The sequence below is a fragment of the Apaloderma vittatum genome, unplaced genomic scaffold (assembly GCF_000703405.1).
Source record: "Apaloderma vittatum isolate BGI_N311 unplaced genomic scaffold, ASM70340v1 scaffold522, whole genome shotgun sequence".
Taxonomy (NCBI): domain Eukaryota; kingdom Metazoa; phylum Chordata; class Aves; order Trogoniformes; family Trogonidae; genus Apaloderma; species Apaloderma vittatum.
The window spans coordinates 21,355-40,012 of record NW_009705012.1 but is presented as its reverse complement, the minus strand read 5'-3'; the positions used below and the strand labels follow the sequence as shown (position 1 = coordinate 40,012).

Genomic DNA, 18,658 nt, shown 5'->3' with positions numbered 1-18,658 from the left:
TTCCTTAAATAAAATCTTTATTTATATTAGAATTATTCCTTTATCACCCGATGTGAGAGATCTTATATTAAAAAAATAACTAGAAAATATCTTCCAGTAAGTGTTTCATTTTAAGCAGCTTGTGGACCAGCTTATTCAGCTTTCAAAAACAACTCTTATTTACTATTCTCAGAATCAATGTTTTTCTGTGGTAAGCAGCTAGGGAAATGTTCGTGTGTTGAAATTTTTTTGTTTCAGTAATATGTTTAGATCCATCAGCATTCCTGAAGCCATCAAATCTTGGGGCTACTTGGATTCATCATTTAGAGGCTGACTTATCTTTCACATTTAACCATGTAGCATCTTCATATACTTTCCACAGCATAAAATTAAAAGGTAATTCGTTGTTAATGCATGTGTCTGCTAGTCGTCTCGGATTAGCGGCAGAGTAGTCATGTAACATGCTTAGGTATTTACAGAAGCTGGGTGTGCCAGCATATCTGCCATCCCTGAAGGCAAGTAGAGTTTAATGCATCCTACAAGCAGATAGCTCTACTCTTGAGGCTTGTGGCTAAAATAAGAAAATGTGTGCCTTTTGGAGAACACATGTTGTCAAGCACGTAATTTAATGCATTTCTAACTAGCAGAGGTAGAACGATGAATTCCCATGTATGTAGACAAATATGTCTAAATACAGTAGCAGAATGACAAATACATAGTTTCATTGGTTCAACACAAAATACATTTGCCAGTGAGACTGAGACAGCCATGAATTCATTTTTATTCAGACCTAGATTTTAAAAGCAAAAGCAAGAAAAGCCTATATTTCTTTCCATTTTTTTTTTATCATGATTCACAGTGGAAAAAACAATCATGTGGCCTCTTGTCTTAACTATATAATATACTAGTGGTGATGGGATAGAGGGAGAGACATGCTTCAAAAGCATGCAGCTGTCTGTAGTTCAGATGTGGTGCTTTGCACCACTCATAGGCCCAAGAGTGACAGGAATGTGGAGTAATCTTGCACTTCTGGAAGCATAACTGCTTGTTCTTCAGAAACATCATGTCAGTGCTCCATTACTCACTTTGATCAGATCATGAATTGATTACCATACCAAAACCATAATTTAAATAAGAGCAGAAACAGACAAAACCAGCCAGAAATGTCTGTTACTTCTCTGTGATTCCTTCTTTTACCATGGAGTAATGGTTAAGTTCAAACTTATCACTGGTTTTGTTTTTCCCTCTTTTACTGCAGTTTATTATGCTGACATACATCTTTATGTTGGCCTGGCTTGGCGTTACAGCTTTCACTTCTCTGCCAGTTTACATGTACTTCAATCTGTGGACCATTTGCCGAAATGCCACTGTGGTGGATGGAGCTAATCTCTGCTTGGATCTTCGCCAGTATGGTACGTGAATGAGGAGCACTTAATATAAAACAAGACTTTATAAACAAAAGTATCTCACTGCTTTACTTCCATGAATCTAGAATGAACTGTTGCAGTGTTTCTGAAACGACTGTTAAGCAACTCTTTCTATTCTTTTATCAATAAGTCAAGGCAGTGTATTAGATGTAGAACGCATTTCCAGGCCTAATAAAACTGAATCAACGCTATCCATCTTCTCAGAGTACTGAAAATTTGCTTGGAGCTTCTGTATAGTCTCTTCTTTTAAAATTACTGGAACTTGTCTAAAATGCTTAATTAGTAATTTATCCGGAGAATGGTTCTTTAATCTTGTCATAGGACACTGATTTGGAGATGTCGAGACACTAGATTATGTCTCTGCGGAGGTGGGTCAGGATAGGATTAGTTGCTTGCAAAAGATTTTCATAAAGAGCAACAATACCAATAGTGGACAATACAAATAGTACAACTAGAAGAACCTGGTCAGAAAAGATAGTGGGGCTAAAGCTTCAGCTGTGGAGTTTAGAGTAAAGTGGAAATATATACATACGTGTCTTTTGAAGGGATAGGAAGTTTGAGAAAAAGGGAGATTGGAATATTAAAAAGTTTGAAAATTCTAGTGTTAGAGATGATAGTTGAATTCCTTTCCACCAGAAGATTGATTTGAATCTAGATGTTCTGGCCTCAATGTTTTCTCTGCCCACAGAGCTCTGGGTAATCACAATTTTGTCAGTCTGTCTTTTATTGCCTTGAGCCAATATAAAATTGCACTATATTTTTAAATGTTCTTCTGAGATCTAAAACATGCTGTATTATTTTGGAATGAAAGAGTTTGTTTCATACTAAACCTGAAGCAAAATATTTCACATTGTTGTTTTTGTGAGGGGATTTTTTTTTACTTTCTTGGGATTTTTTCCCCTCCTAGCACGACAGAGAAGTTGAGAAAGCAATTATCTACACAGATTTCATCAGGAATACTAATTCTTCTTTCTGTGACCTCTTATTTTGCTAATATTTATGTATATTTCTATTATTAATTCTATTTAAATTGTGTACAGAATATTAACATCTAAAATGTGTGAACATACCAGTAAATTCAGTGTAAAATCTCCTGATTACTAATGGGAAATAGTACCATTTTTAAGGATAACTGAATTATAGCAGTTTTCTTCAGGCAAGGTAGTAGATTTAAGTTATTCTTGCTAATAGAGAAACTATTATAACATTAAAGTATACCTTGGGTAGTAATAATTTTTTATAACTTGTGAAAGATGCTTTGTATCATGTCAACATGAGGGTAGAACATGGTGAGTGTATGTATTGGCTGCAAATAATTTTCTGGTGTTTTGATGACTGTGCTGATCAAAATCTGGAATGAAGATATTTTCAAAAATGACTGAAAATATATTTTCTGCATGCTTTCTACTAAGACTTCTATTAAATAGATGATGTCTTAGTTTTGTGATGGTTGAAATGCTGGTATAATCATAGAATGGTTTGGGTTGGAAGGGCCCTTAAAGACCATCTAGTTCCAATCCCCCTGCCATGGACAGGGACACCTCCCACCAGACCAGGTTGCCCCATCCAGCCTGGCCTTCAACACTTCCAGGAAGGGGTCATCCAGAGCCTCTCTGTGCAACCTGTTCCAGTGCCTCACCACCCTCACAGTAAAGAATTTCTTCCTAATATCTAATCTAAATCTACTCTCAGTTTAAAACCGTTGCCCCTTGTCCTATCACTTCATTCTCTGATAAAGAGTCCCTCCCCTTCTTTCCTGTAGGCCCCCCGGAAGGCCACTGTGAGGTCTTCCCAGAGCCTTCTCTTCTCCAGGCTGAACAACCTCAACTCTTTCAGCCTGTCATTGTAGGAGGTGGTCCAGCCCACTGATCATCAACCAAAACCTGATTTTGTTGTTAAAAAAGTTCTGCAAAGCAGCTAAGATTTTTTATTTCTTAGCTGTTCTGGCTTATGTGAAATAATCTGCTATGTACTAGGAGTACTAAACACTGTGAATATTTATTCTACTCCAGGTATTGTAACTATTGGAGAGGAAAAGAAGGTTTGCACCACATCAGAAAGTTTCATCAAGATGTGTGACTCTAATGAGGTGAATAAATGTGGATATTTTTGGCAAATCCATAGTACATGTTATAGTAGGAAGTAACTGATGTGTATTTTCCACTTATACCTAATGTTACGCTAGATATGATGATGAAATAAAATCCCAGTGGAAACCAGATGCAGCACGTAGTTTTCCTACTTTTCCTAGCCTTTTATCTTGTACCAATTTTAATCAGTGTAATTTCTCCAGCCACTTGTTTCCTAAACACACTTGTATTTAAGTTGGTTTTTTTTAGAATACTATTGTCATGCATATTTTTACTGAGATGCTTTTGAAATCTAGTGCACCTGGTGCACAATGAATAGGTCTATATAATGAATCACTGTTTGAAGATCTTATGATTACTGTTGTGACAGAAGAGTAGAGATTTCATATGTATTTGACCAAACGTTGCACTATGTTAGGATAACTCCTAGTACATTTTTCTTTGTAACTTTTCCCTTAGGCAAAGACCACCTATTTCAGTGCAGCTGGTGGGTCTGGTATTGTTTTTAAGTTATCAGGGATGAAGAAAGGTCAAACAAAATTATTTCTACCTAAAGCAAAAAGGCTAAAATCTTGATTCCTCTGAATTCAGGGGGATGCTTTGCTAAATAATTTCACTGGGCCTTACTATGTTTGAGCAAATCTCAGAGTGCACATACACAACCTGCTTTTATATCAAAACCATGTAAGAAAATGCCGCCCTTGCTGTGCAGCCAACACTGGCTGCTGTGTAAGCCAGTTCCCCAAAATTAAAACCAAATGTAATAATTTGATTTGAGGTGGGGTAAGGCGGTTAATTTGGATTATTTAAGTAATCTGGTAAATATTATATCACTATGAATAAATTTTACTGGCAAATTTGTGAGGAAAGTAAGTCAACACATGAACATGGAAAGCTAGTGAAGGGAAATTAGGTTTTGCTAGAGAAACCAACACAAACATATTTGTTGATTTGGTAAGGTACTGTTGTAACTAAAAGGAAAAAAAAGAAAAGAAAAAAAGAGCTGGACTATTTATTTTCAAATATTTAGTGTTCTTAATATTTTGTGGTTTAGATACAGTATTTTAAAATACATTTATGCTTTATGCCCAATATAAGTTTTGTAACAAAACAAGAACAATGTCATGTAGTAATGTCAGCCTTTTGGAAAAAGTATTTTTTAATCATTACTTTTGTAGAAGTGTGGCTCCAGGAAAGTAAATACTTGCTTCATGTTATTCTGACTTTTTATTCAGTTTCTGTTTAGTGTACCACCATCAAAGTCCCTTTCTTCTTCCCCCTTTGCAGCTAAACATGACGTTCCACTTGTTCATTGTGGCACTTGCTGGAGCCGGAGCAGCAGTCATTGCTATGGTAAGCTACCCAACACTGTGGACTTCTGCCATCATCTGAATTACTAATACAATTATTATGGTTGTTACTTAGTATCAGTTATTCAATTTCCACACTACTAAGCATCACTCAATGCTATTACTAAAATATAATTCTGTAATCCAATACTCTCTCTTATCTTTCTTTTTTAAAATATGTTGATAGATTCTCTTTGAAGTAGAATATATCAATCGCTTTTGTTGAATAAAAGAACACCTTAAAGTGCGTGCTAACTTTTATTACTATTCTCTTGCTGTGTTCAGACAAGTGTCTGAACTCACATTTCTATCTCATGACCATAGTAATATACTTTTTATAATCTGTGTCTTTCTATATATTCATAGGATTGTCATGCTGCTATTTTAGGAGCTGACTCTTTTTGTCATTTCAGTGCATACATACAGGTGAATGTGTCAGGTTTTCTGTCAGGATTAATTTTTGCTTTTTTTGTGTGTGTGTGTGTGTTGAAGATTACATTGAATTCGATGACATTTTGTCAATGAGAATGTTCCACTGAGAAAAAAGTGTATGAGTTAGTGCCCTGCTCCTCTGCCTTTTGTCTGCCATGTCTGCTTAAAAGTAAAGACATTTTCAGAATGGAGACTCTGTACCAGTGTAGATTTGTGCAATACACACTGGAATGGGAAATGAATAATTAATGTTACCTGCTACTGATCCAATTCATAAGAAAAGTGTTAGTGATAGTGATTACTATTACCACTGCTACTAGTAATTTTTCATTGAATCCTAGGCCCATAAATCTTTTATTCTCCTTAAAATTACATTTAGAAAAAAGACAAATAGTGAATATTCAATGAAGATAGAGTTGTTGTTGCATTAGTGATTTCTTTTGTCTTTCTCTGCCATTTCAGTATTAGATAACTTCCTGCCAGAACAGCAGAGATAGCTAAATGAAAAATATAAATTTTCTATGTATTTTTTGTTTCCACGCTACAAGTAATAAATATAATAGAATATAACTTAATTGATTTTCCAAACTGAGAGTTTTCTGCTTCCAGGTGGCCAGATAGTAATGATTATAAAGTATAAATTAGAGTTAGGAAAGTATACCCAAGAAAGTATTAGTTTGTCAGTGCATTATTGTTTTGAAGTATATTCAGTAGTAATTATCAAATGTTAATTTGTTAAGACAACAGTTCTGCATTTCAAAGAAGAGCTTTGAATCAGAATAGCCACCAAAAGGCTTTTAGTGAAAATCAACACATCTTCAGTGGAAGTAAATTAAGTAGGTACATTGAACCACGTAGTTTAAATATATGATACTTTCAGTAAAGTTAAAAAAACCTTTAACTCTCACAGCATCACAGCAAACATGCCATAGATGTGTTGCAACAAGCACTAATCCAATAGGAATTCACTTTGGCTATCATATATTCACACATTTTTGAATGGTTACCCATACCCAATATGCTTTTTATTTGATTCTGTGACTGCATGGGGGAGGTACAGTAACACTGACTGTTTCAATAGAAATATAAGTTAAGGACCTAAGTGCTAGTAAATTGACTAGTTTCCAAATGCCAGTTTATGTATTTTTTTATAAAATTTTTGCAACCGTGTTGTATGTATTTCAGTTTTGTAATTAATTATTTTGGTTTCAACCTACCACTGTGATCTGTTAGGTACCTGGTGAAGAATGGCATATTCCACTCTTTGATGATAGTAACTTCTAAAATCAGCATGCCATACCACATTTATAGGTTGAGCAGTGTGTTTCACACTTGACACAGTAGCCTGAAGACTGGAGACAGGGCATGAGGGAAAATTTAGAAGTTTTTGGTTGGACACACATATATTGACAAATTTTCTTTAAGGGAAGTTTGCTTTTCCAAGGAAGAAGTAATTTAACAGAGTGAAAATTAATTTTGGGTCCTAAATGTCTCATATAGAAAGAAGAAAATATCTTTTTTTTCCCCAGATCTTACACTCAAATTTGTAGTAGGTGGTAAAGTATCAGCACTGGGATAGGGTGACGAACACAAATCCGATAGAAACTATTTCAGTCACTGGAGAATCAATGCCCTTCTCTACAAGTGCTGTTGCAAGGATAATAAAAAATATGATTTAATTAAGTTAATATTTGTGTAGATCCACAACAATAGCATATCTCCGTGTTTGTGAAATTTAACAAGACTTCTTAAGAGAAAACAAGTTTAAAATACCAGTCCTTTACAAAAAAGAGAAAGCTTATGAATTTATTTCTTGCAGTTACTTTAAACTAGACTAGCCCATCTGACTAAAACCGTAAGTATTTGTATTTATCACTAGCCACTAATAGTAAAGCACCATGCTGAATAACTGAATTGGTAGAATTTGATCTTTTAAATGACATTGATATACTCCACTATATCCTTACTTCTAGATTTGTGAACTTTTGCAAGTGTCAGATTTTTTAATATGTGCAGATTTCTTTAACTATTTTAGTGTTAGTACTTGTCATGAAATTTACTAAAGAAATAAGCTTGCTCATAAATATCAAGGCCAATATACTTCTGATGAAACTGTATTTTAAAAATATTTTAAAATAATCTAGTCATTTATTGCAAAAAATCCACACAAAAATATTAGTGCTTGCAAAATTATTTGGTCACTAGTCACAATTTTCTCATATCTACTACTTTAATCTCTCTCTGTTTATGAATTTTAGATTTTTTTTTTCACAATTCAACAGCTGCCTCTTTAGTCTCCAAAGGAGAATGTTGTTTTGGTATCCAAAAAGGGAACTGGCCTACAAATTAGGATTGATGTATAGAGAAACTCATTTTTTGCAATACATGTCAGGGAAAGATTTATTTTGCAGAGAAGGAAAATGTCAAATAGTTTGTCCTAAAAGTTTATCATCATTAGACTTCAGCCCAAGATGAAAAAAAAAAGATAGAACTTTTTATGTTGTAGATTACTTTTGTGAGTCTTGATCACATTAAAATTAGCCATTCTTAATGTTCAGAATCTTAACTATGTACGATTCTGAACATTACTGTTCTTTCTTACGTCTGAATGGGTAATAAATGGGTGCAGAAGTGATTATTGAAATAATACATATTAGTTTTACTGTTGTCAATATTGTGTCAGATAGAGAACCAAGACATGAAGTTGTTTAAATGTAAACTACCATCCCAAAGACTGTAAAGATAGTAAGCAACTGAATTATATGAGATACACAGTTTCCCTTCTCAAATATTCCTATGTGAGCAGCACTCTACTGCTTGAACTTCAACAGAAGTTACGTCCTGTAAGATGCAAATGTAATCAATTCTCGTGAAGCAAGAACAAGGGAAATGTATAAGTGATCTAGTCCCTCTCTGCCCCAGTACAACTGTGCTTCATGCATATAAGTGGAGGAAAGAAGTTATTTAGACTTCCAGAGGTAGTGACGTGTCCCAAAAGGAAAAGAGAGACAAAACAAAACCAGAACCCTTTCTCACCTAGATGCAACTCTACAGTTTTGAAAGGTTGAAGTATACTTTCACCTTATGAAGAAATCTAAGCCGGAATGTTTCACCCATATGGAAAGACCCTGCACTGTTTTGCATATGTCTGTAATTGAAATATCCTGAGGCAGACTGTGGAAGCTGCCCAGCTTCAATTTGAATAAGCCTTGACAAGTCCTCACTGGCTTCAGGCTATTCAGGTCACAGAATTGTGAAATGCAATTAGATAGCCACTTAAGAGATGACCTCCTTAGTGTGACAATGTTATCTAGGAACTTAGTGTTAAACAAAAAACCAAAGGAGGCGGGACTATTAAATGTATATGTCATTATATAATGTGGATGTTTATTTGAGATTATATTCATTGTATAAGCTAAAGTAGTTGTTTCCAGAAAAGCCATCCTACTTATAGTGAATATGAACTCCAACGGTTTTCAACAGTTACTCCAGAAGTTTTATCCTGTATCTTCTTAAGGAAGGGAAAGGCAAAGAATGAGAGTTCACTAAAGGTCAGACTGTGGCCAAGGTACTTTCAGAATAGCTTATCTAGTTTCTCATTAGAAGAAAAATGCCAAGTGAAACTGCAAGACATTAGGTTTAAATTTGTCTCTCACTAGGTTGTTACCAAATATTTTGTGAGGATAAGAAATGTGTCTGTATGTTCCCATTTTCTTCATGTATTCTTCAGTTGCAAGGTTTCCTGGCAGACATGTTTTAAAAGGTCAGGAAGATAGAGTACGCTGCTCAGATACCTAGTGCTTCTAGGATTCTCATGTCTACAGTCTGTTTGAGGTTTGGATTGAATTTTTTAATTGAAATCTTACCTTCAAAGGCTTCTTTTGATTTTTCTCAGGAGGAAATTTAAGGATGGGGATTCAGCATTAGTGTCTCTGATTTGATCTAGAAATGCCTGATCCAGGGACTACTCATGGTCAAATTTTTCGGAAAAGCTGAGTTAGATACAATATGTTTCTTTTTCCCTATGTGCTAAGTTATGACTAGAAAGTGTCCCAGAGTAACAGCACTGCCATCTCCAGCATTTGCATTATCATCACAGGTTTTGCTGCTTGCGTTGTACTATAGATATTAAGAAATTCCTTAAGATATGTAGAAATGCTACTATCTGTGGTCTTTTTCCTAGAGGACAGATTCTCCGAACACTTCTTCCTGTTTTATGGCTCCTGGACTCATTCTGTATTTCTCAAATAAGGATTAAATGAGTGAAATCTTACTGTAAATCAATAGGCCAAAAAAGACACCAGAAATACCTGATCCTTTGAAGTGTTTCAGAATCCTTTCCTTAATTATCTGTATTAAGAAATGTACATTAGCCTGCACTAATCAGCAGCCGTCACCACGAAACATTCATGGAAAAAGCCAACACTAGCATTTCGAAAAAAGAAGGAGCATACTAAATTGGTTCTATTCATTTAGTATAAATCTAAGATACTCATCTATCTAAAACAATCCAATATGAACAGGATAATTTGCATAATCTCAAGGTGTTTTTATGATTACCCCATTTTCCATTAATTGAATCCTAGTTTAATTGCTTGATTTCTTAGGGAGAGGTAGAATCTTTTTCATTTCAGGAAATTATCTCTGAGGCAGTCGATTAATGAATTTAAGAGATGTTCTCATTAGAAAGCATCTGAAAGCTTTCTAGGGGAGGAATAAATGTTCAGAGAGTCCTAGAATAAACCAGTTGAATACTGTTACCAAACATTTTTATCTTCTGGTTGAATACAGAACCAACAGAGCATGTTCTAAGGTGAGAGGGAGACAAGTTTTAAGAAGGTCAGAGGCTCCTTGTAAGCAGATCCAGCAGCCTAATGGTAGGATGTTTGAGGTCTACCGTCAGAAGGAAAGCTTTTAAAGTCTGTACATGTCCTGAAAGCTCCAGACTTGGGAAGTTGTGACTGCCCCTGAAGTAGGTTTCGAATACATTGTGTTTAGTAGAAGTTCTCTGGAGGCCTCATCTTCCTTCCTTATATGGGTGTTCAGTTAAAATTTATCACTACTTTGACCATTCATTGCCGCCATTCAGAAGGCTGGACATTTAGCAGTTGTTAAGCTCAGTCACTGACAGTCATACTACATGATTTTTATAAACTACTATATTCCATCCTAAAGGCTATTAGGATCTTTTACATCTCCTATTTATAATGAAAAACATTTGCAGAACATAATTTTTCTACTGGTAAGATACCTTTCACTGACTTTCAGGTTAAATTCATTCAAAGCCATTTGAAAAACATTTGTTCATGTGACAATATTGTCAATATCTTTTAACTGGTCTTTAATTCTCAGTTTTATTCATAAACACTCTGTCTTCCCCATTTTCCAACACAAAAATCCCCAAAACAGGCTCTTCGGGAGTGTATCATCCAGTGATTTGTGTTGGCTGTGAGCCAGGTCCAATCTCCAATATTCACCACCTAGCTGTATAATAATCACAAGGTGTGGGTTTTTTCCTCTTCTTTTGGGTTGATTTTTTAATTTTTTTTTTGGATGAAATACTTGGAAATCTCTTAATTTTGTTTTCTTATAAAAATAAAAGTATTTTTACATATTCAAAAAATTACATGGAACATGAATATTGTTTCTCCTCCATTCAAGAGGTATACAAAAGCTGTCTTCTAAAATCATAAAAATAGCTTTTTTTCCTATACATTTTAAAGAATTACATAAATTGTAGTGTAATTAATATAGTAGTGAAATAAAAATACTGAATTAAATAGCGACGGGTGTGTACCTTTCTAAGACCTCCAGTTTATTCGCAACTATATATTGTCACATTTTGCCTAGCTGAAGGCATTTTTCAGTTTTTAGCCGATTTTCAAATTAGCCAATTTTGATGTAACAGCTAGCATTGTAGATGAAAGAAGTTGTGGCTAAGTGGACAGCTAATGCTAAATTGATCAAGAAAAAAATGCAAATCTTTCTGTAATTGTGTTAGATATATAATCGTAAAACTACAGCTGTGTCTACGGCGTATTTCTGTCTTAAGCAACTACTTTAACAAATAGTGATTCAATGGGGAAAAGTCTGCAAGAAATAACCAGAAGGCATTTTTCCATGTAGACTTACAGAATAGCTGCAGTGGTAAAGCAGAGATATTTGTTGGTTTTTCAGTTTTTATTTTTTATTTTTTTTTAAGAATCATTGCTACCAACTCCTGGTCATGGTAACAGTAACAAGTGTGAGCCGAGTAATCTGAGGATTAATGAAGCTCAAGCAAGAATTTGACTTTGGGTTGCTGTACTACTTCTTGGTTTACCAGTGCTTAGTTCCTTCTGATGAAAACCTAATCTCTATTTTACAGCTTTCAAGTCTGAGCACGGTCTGTTCTGGATTGCTATGTTGGGTCCTAACTCTGTGTTACCTCTCTTACAGGTCCATTATCTCATGGTCTTGTCTGCCAACTGGGCCTATGTGAAAGATGCTTGCAGAATGCAAAAATATGAGGATATTAAGTCAAAGGAGGAACAAGAGCTTCACGATATTCATTCTACTCGCTCTAAAGAGCGGCTCAATGCTTACACATAAAAGAAACCTTGTCTTACTTTCTAACATGTGAATGCTTTGTTGTTTAACTAAAGGCCATCCAACTATTTTAAAAACAATTGAAAGTGCTTCTCACAAAAGATAGTTTGGGTGACTTACATATCACCCACGTACAATTCTTGGTTGTCTAGCACTTGGTTTCTTAATTAGTTCTTACTTTGTGTGACCATTCTCTACCACAAAGCTCCTAAATAGCCTTTCCTGAATCCTTTTAAGCTAATTAGTTCTGCTAGGTCAAGGATACTAAACTATTGTCAAATACAAATATGTGTTTGATTTTTTTAATCACTTTGTATGTGTTATGCATAACACCTTTTGCATTGTTTCTTATATGTTTTTTGAAAAAAAAGTAGCTTTTTATACTTTTTAGTTTTGAGTTCAATAACTACTTTAACTACAGGTATACTTCAAAGGGACCATTGTACATGATGTACAATATATAAAGAAAACATTCTGATGTCTTTCCTTTATATTTGGAAAACTTGCCAGATGGACCCTAATCAATGTGAATGAAGGTCCTAAGAACGTTTTAAACAATCAAAGGTGCAATTTCTAAATTTGTAATAGTGGGTAAAAAAAAAAGAAAAAAAAGAGAAAAAAGAAAAAATCTAAAAAAATTAAAAAGTGCTTCTTATCTTTGTTAACATTGTATTATTATTGATGTTTTTAAAGAATATTCTCTTGTTCCAAGTTCCATGGGTGATAATTCCTGTTTGTATTGTGAGCATGCAGCCCGTGGTGCTAACAATGCATGGCCACTTGCCTTTTGAAGGAATTCAATACCACGGCTACCTGTTAAAGATTTATGGTATATAGACAATTGTTAATTAAGTGATATAGTTATCCATAGTTTTTTACAGAATGATCTCTCTTTAATTCAATGATGGTTATGCTAAATTGGAACTGTTCATGTGATGATGTACGAAATTACTGCTTAGCTACATTTATGAAAGTAATATATCAAAAATACAGTGACTGTAGGAGTCAGATGTCTTTTTACCTGCTTTAAAAATTTAAATGGATTGCACCTGTCTGAACTGTACAAGATATATTAAAGGAGACTTCCATAAATGTTATAGCTTGGCTTCTAGCTTTCCTACACATACTGGTTTACCTGTATTGCGTTAAAGTAAGGTGAAAGACCACTACAGAGCTTATTATTTGAAAGTGTAGTAATATATTTGAACCTTTATTTTGATAGGAAAATATTATCAGAAAGGTAGGTCATCTTAATTTGAAAGAATTACCTGTATCAAAAATGAAACAAAAAACCCTACTTAAGAAAAGTCGGTATTATTGGACCAAATTTGGTGTATTTTTTTTTTGCCTATTTCTAATGCTACAAGAATGCTGTAAAGTGTCTTTTAAAGTGATGTAGCCTGACAAGACATTTTTGTCAGTGTTAAAAATCTTAGGTAGTTTTGTGCACTTATTGGACCATTGTGAATTCTCTCTCAGTGTAAGTGCATTTCTAATAAAACTTCTTGAGTAAAACTCTTCTTTGTACTATTACTAGTCATGCATCATCAGTAATTTTTAACGATTCTTGTAGTAAGTAGAAGGTAATACTATAGTTACTTGTGGCATGATAATGCATTAAGTAGTATTAGTTGATCGATTATTTTTTTCTTTTTCTTTTTCTTTTGCTTGTTTTGGGGTTTTTTGGTTGTGTTTTTGATTTGGGTTTTTGGCTTTGTTTGGGATTTTTCGGTTTTTTTTACGTTTAGGCTGTCCTTATGCGATCAACAGTTTTCTGATAATGTGCAGTACCGATATTACAGTTCTGCAAAAACTATTAGGAACCTCTTTTGGATTCTGTATTGTAGTGTTTCAGTTTTGTGTCTTAAAACGTGTGTGCTGATTTTTAAAACTATGTCTTTTAAACTCATGTAATGATGTTAATGCTTTTGGCTCTTCTCTGGTATTAGAGTTTGTATTTTCACAAAGAATGCTTTGTAGCAGGCATTACAATTAATCTGTTTTGTACATAAATGTGCCAACAGCTTGATGGTGGCGTTTTTGAAATGTAGAACAAAGTGCTTGCAAAAATGTAATAAACACACTTGTGTACTTTGTGTACTTATTAATTGTTCGTGTTGCATAGTTTTTCCTTTGCCTACACTGAACAAATCATTGTAGCCAGAAATGGAAGAAGCTTATTCCTTCTGTTGTCCTTGCTATTGGAGGACTGTTGTTGGTATCATGCATTTTTTGTACAACCTACTTTTAGATGTTCGAGGGGATAGATCCTTTAGCAGAAATATTGAGGACAAAGAGTAAAATTTTAAAAAATAACGTTCTATAACATTTGTCAAATCTGTGACAAAATAAAATCTTATTGCAATGAATAAAAAAAAATAAATAATCCAACTGCTAGAGAGATTCTTATCCCCTTTCATGACACAGTTCCTCCTGTTATGCACCTTTACAATTTAGACATAGGTAAAAGCACAGTGTGCAGCCTTTCCACAGATGGAAATCGTGCCTCAGTTTTAAGAAATTTGTTCCACTGAATTAAAACTCCCCATCATGTACAGATTGCTTCAAGTATGTCAATAAGAATTTAGGGTCAGAAATAATATATTCTAAGAATAAGGGGGTAAAGTAGTTTCTAAAAGCAGAATTTTGTAGTTTAAGAAGAGCCAGGTAGCTAGAGCCACACCTGCTATATTTTTAACATATCAGTCAAGAGAGCAACTTGGCAAGATGCACATTACTGCAGAGCCATTTGGAACAGCTCAACAGAAGCTGGTCTGATATCAGTCTGAACGTTGCTGAGAGTACTGATACCTGGATGCACGGGAGCTATTCTTTAAAATCTTCATAACGATGCTGCATTACTTAGGTGTATGTAAAGTAATTTAAATGGTTAAAAGAAATCTATAACTGTGCCAATTAACACGATATCACTAAGGAAAATTAATTGGAAAACAGTCCCACAATGTGTTTGTTTCTCTGTTAACTTCCTGTTACACAGCTCTATGTGTGCTCTTGGTGAGAACACCATAACGGCAAACAATTTTTCATCAGCAGCACAAGCCAAAGGAGTAGAGGAGCTTCCCACAGCACATCAGTCATAACTGATTTACTTCAAAGTCTGTACATATTTAGTTTATTCCAGACTCTCCTCTGTTTGTTGACAGCCACATTTTTCCCAAGGTAGGTTGCATAGATCTTGTTTTCTACAGACTCTCCTGTGCTTAGTCTAAACCTGGAACTATTGTGCATTTCAGAAACAAGAAAACCGATTGCAGATTGATCCCTTTGGCACAGATTTTTTTTTTGCTTTTAGCTGAATGAAAATTCCAGTTTAGGAAGTTTCAAACCCCAAATCCTCAGTTTTTCATTTTTTTCACCATTTATTATGCTCCATCAATAGTGCTAATAGCATGTCACAAAACCGATCCAAAAATTCCTTGAGTTAGAAATGCTTCCCACCTGTTTTCCCCTACCCACTTCACCTAATTTTTTTTTTTTTGCAGGAGGTTTTTATTATCCCTCAGTAGGACCATGTCAGCGTTTCTGTTTTCAGAAAAAAACACGCAAACCATTCAATCAGAATGACTTATACAATAGTGGAATGCCCTGCAGGCATAGAAATGAGTGTCTACAGCAGGAGTGGAGAGAAGGGGAATTTTTAAGCCAGCCTCATTCCTGAGGCCAATGTATCCTATAGTTGGGTGGTATAGCTAAAAATAGGAGGCACTTAAATGATTTGCTAGTATGTTTCTAAATAGTTAATGGTTTATTTTTTTTTGTCACAAGAGCTAAAATAAAACAAGGGGATTTCTACTAGAATTGGAAGTATATCTAGAAATTCATTGTTTTTAATTACATATGTAATTATTAATCTTGACTTAGTTCAGTTATTTAAGTTGCAAAATGTACGCCTTGACCGTAAGTATTTGTTGAATACAACTATGGTTGCAATTCACCTTCAGTTGCTATATAGCAGGTTTTAGGAAAGAACTCTACTATACTTCATATAATAATGAGTGTCAGAAGTTTTCAGAGTTCTTTCCATCGTTAATATCCGATGCATTTTTCAATTATTCAGTTCTGGGTTACCACAAGCACTAATATAGTTGGTGTTCTGAATGACACAGATCAATTCAGCTAAGCCATAAAAGGACAGACTATAATGCATGTTGTAGAGGGAGGGGAAATGTAACGTTTATACAAGTTCATTCTTAAATGCGCAACTTTTTATTTCCATTGTGTTGCACAGAAACCCTGAAAATAGATTATGTTAGGCAGCAAATCAATTTGTGTATCCAGGTGGTATCACATTTCAGCACTGCCCCCGTTTTGGGTTGATATCGATTGAAGAGGATAAGCTCAAAGTACTTAATGTGTGACAGAAAGAGCTCTTTAATATATTAATTTTTCCAACGTGCGTTTTCTACAAGGGAGGAACTCCAGCAGCTTCTGAATTTGGAGATTTTCAGCTATAGTTTCTTATTCTTTCAGATACCTGTGGAGGAATCCAGTACTTCAGAGGGTTACTTCTGTATGTAGCAGTTGTTTGCGATGACAGTGACAGGTAAGTGATTCTTCTGGTACAGGGACAAAGCTGGTTACTTGTAGAGAAGTGGATCATCTTTGGCTTTCAGTAGTCTAAGCCAGGAGACTTGCAGCTATTCTGCAAGGAGAAATTTGTTCTACTCAAGCCAGAAATGATTTATAGGCCAGAAGAGTGATGATAAGAGCCAGGTTTTCCAAAGTGTCTAAATGCTTTTTCTTCTAACCTGTCAAGGAGAAATTATATCTATGCATGAGTCACTTTCCTACGTTTAGTAGGGAAGATTTTGGTCTCTGAAACTGCAAATCTTGCATTTTTTAGAGGTTTACTCCTCTTTATTTCTTCTTAAGGATAAATACTAATTTCAGAATGAATGTCATCTGGGAACAAACTTATCAACAAGTTCATGCCCCAGTTTAAACATGCAAATCAGTTCCTGAAATTTTATAATTCAAGCAGTTTATTTTGCATGTACAATCACACCCTCACAAGTTTGGTGTTTTGCAATAACACACAACTAAATCACATGGTTAGATATAGAGGCAAATCTTCAGGTTCATCAGCTGGCTTAAGCTGATTAAGCAGACTGAAACCTTTTTCAGGAAGGTGGCGTTGATGCCCTTATGTTGATGCCGTCTTCTGGAACATGAAAATGACATGTTAGGCAGGAATACCTCATCAAGGTATTTAATTCATGTCTCTTCTCCTTTCATGATCCTGTTTTCTATCTTGACATGCTGTTCTTTAAGCCATAATTTTAAGTGTAACTGAAGCAACATAAAACTGGCTGCTACTGAGAAGGGGAGATCTCACTAATTCACATGTGGTGAACCCCACAGCTGGAAACAGGGGTGAGAATGGTGAAAAAAAGCAAGACAGGGACAAGGAAATGTATGATTTTTTCCTTTCTAATAAGCCCTAGCTGCCAGCTGATAAGCTGGACTCAGAATTTGTATCTCCATTAAAGAATCACATACAGGTATGAGTCATGGCACTCACGGGCTCGAGGAGGAGTGAGAGTTTCTGACAAGGTACAGAAGGCAAACACTTCCTGGAACATACTGATCTGGGACAGTCTGAAGCCAACTTTCTCCTTGAAGGAGCAGATGGCTGAGGAAACCTGTAGCTGCAAGTCACCTTTAATAGTCACAGTAGGACCAAATCACTGGTGGCCTGGCCATGTGTTCTCAGTTTCCCTTCACAGCATGTGTAACGTGATGGCAAAGCACATGTGTCACATATACAGCTACACAGAACAATCAGGTAGAGTTTATGTCATTCAGAGCCACTCAGGTGGTTATGTAGAAGAGGACCACCACTGCAGATGTAATCCTGGTCCTGTTGAAGCAAGGTTGTATTTCACAAAGAGGAAGGAAAAAATTAGGATGTGAGGTTGAGCAATCTGGAAAATCTGGTGTTTGTATCATTTGCTTAAAACCAAGTGAGACTTTTTTTTGCAATGTAATAAATTTAAGTGATTGCCTTTTTCATATCTTTTAAATATACACACACACGCCACAATATTTAACCTGATACAATAGGGATTTTTCAACATACAGTTAATCAGTGCCTTGTTGCCTGAAGTTGTACTATTCATTTTAGAAGAACAGTTAGGTGAGATCCTGGAGACTTTTATAGTGTTCGGATTTCCTGTGGGCCTGTAAGCCTGTTATCTTTATTGAACAGGGTTTTTTTTTAGAATCTACAGTAAAAAATACAATTACTGGGTACCTGGATAAATCAGATACACTTGAGAAAGCACAGCATGACTTTTATAAATGGAAGTCTATTAACAAACCAACTGGAGTCTTTCGAGAGTGTCAGCAGCTGTGTGGTTATCAGCAGTCTCTTTCATTTCCAATTTATTTAGACATCCAAAAGGCTTTTGACATAGTTTCTTGTCAAAGTATTTTAAGACTAATCAGCCATAGGAAAGTCCCTGTATGGGTAAACAGTTGGTTAATAGTTAACAAAAAAGCCAATTCTTGCACTGGAGGGAGGTAATTTTTGGACTCTGGGTTCTAGACTAGCTCATCTTTGAGGATGTTTGGTCCTGATTCTATATGGACACCTCCATCATTCTGAGGCAGAGTGTCTGGTCATTTCTGTGTTTTACAAGGATGGTTGTTTCAAACTTCTCTGTGTTTTGGGGCACACAGCTCTCTTTTCCTCCTTCCTAGTCTGAATTCGTCTTATCCTAGTCAGTCTTGACCCAGGAGAAAATGTTTCTGCTGTAGGTTGTGAGCAGCA

General features: G+C 35.2%; 1 protein-coding gene across 1 annotated transcript in view; it reads left to right on the top strand.

The window, feature by feature from the left end:
- The window catches only part of GPM6A (glycoprotein M6A), a 41,018-nt gene extending 27,057 nt beyond the window's left edge, over positions 1 to 13,961 (top strand). The window contains exons 4-7 of the mRNA XM_009865220.1: positions 1,238 to 1,391; positions 3,419 to 3,495; positions 4,784 to 4,849; positions 11,716 to 13,961. Coding sequence (XP_009863522.1) covers positions 1,238 to 1,391; positions 3,419 to 3,495; positions 4,784 to 4,849; positions 11,716 to 11,868 — 450 coding nt within the window. The 3' untranslated portion in view covers positions 11,869 to 13,961. The remainder of the gene's footprint in view (positions 1 to 1,237; positions 1,392 to 3,418; positions 3,496 to 4,783; positions 4,850 to 11,715) is intronic.
- The last annotated feature ends 4,697 nt before the right edge of the window (positions 13,962 to 18,658 follow it).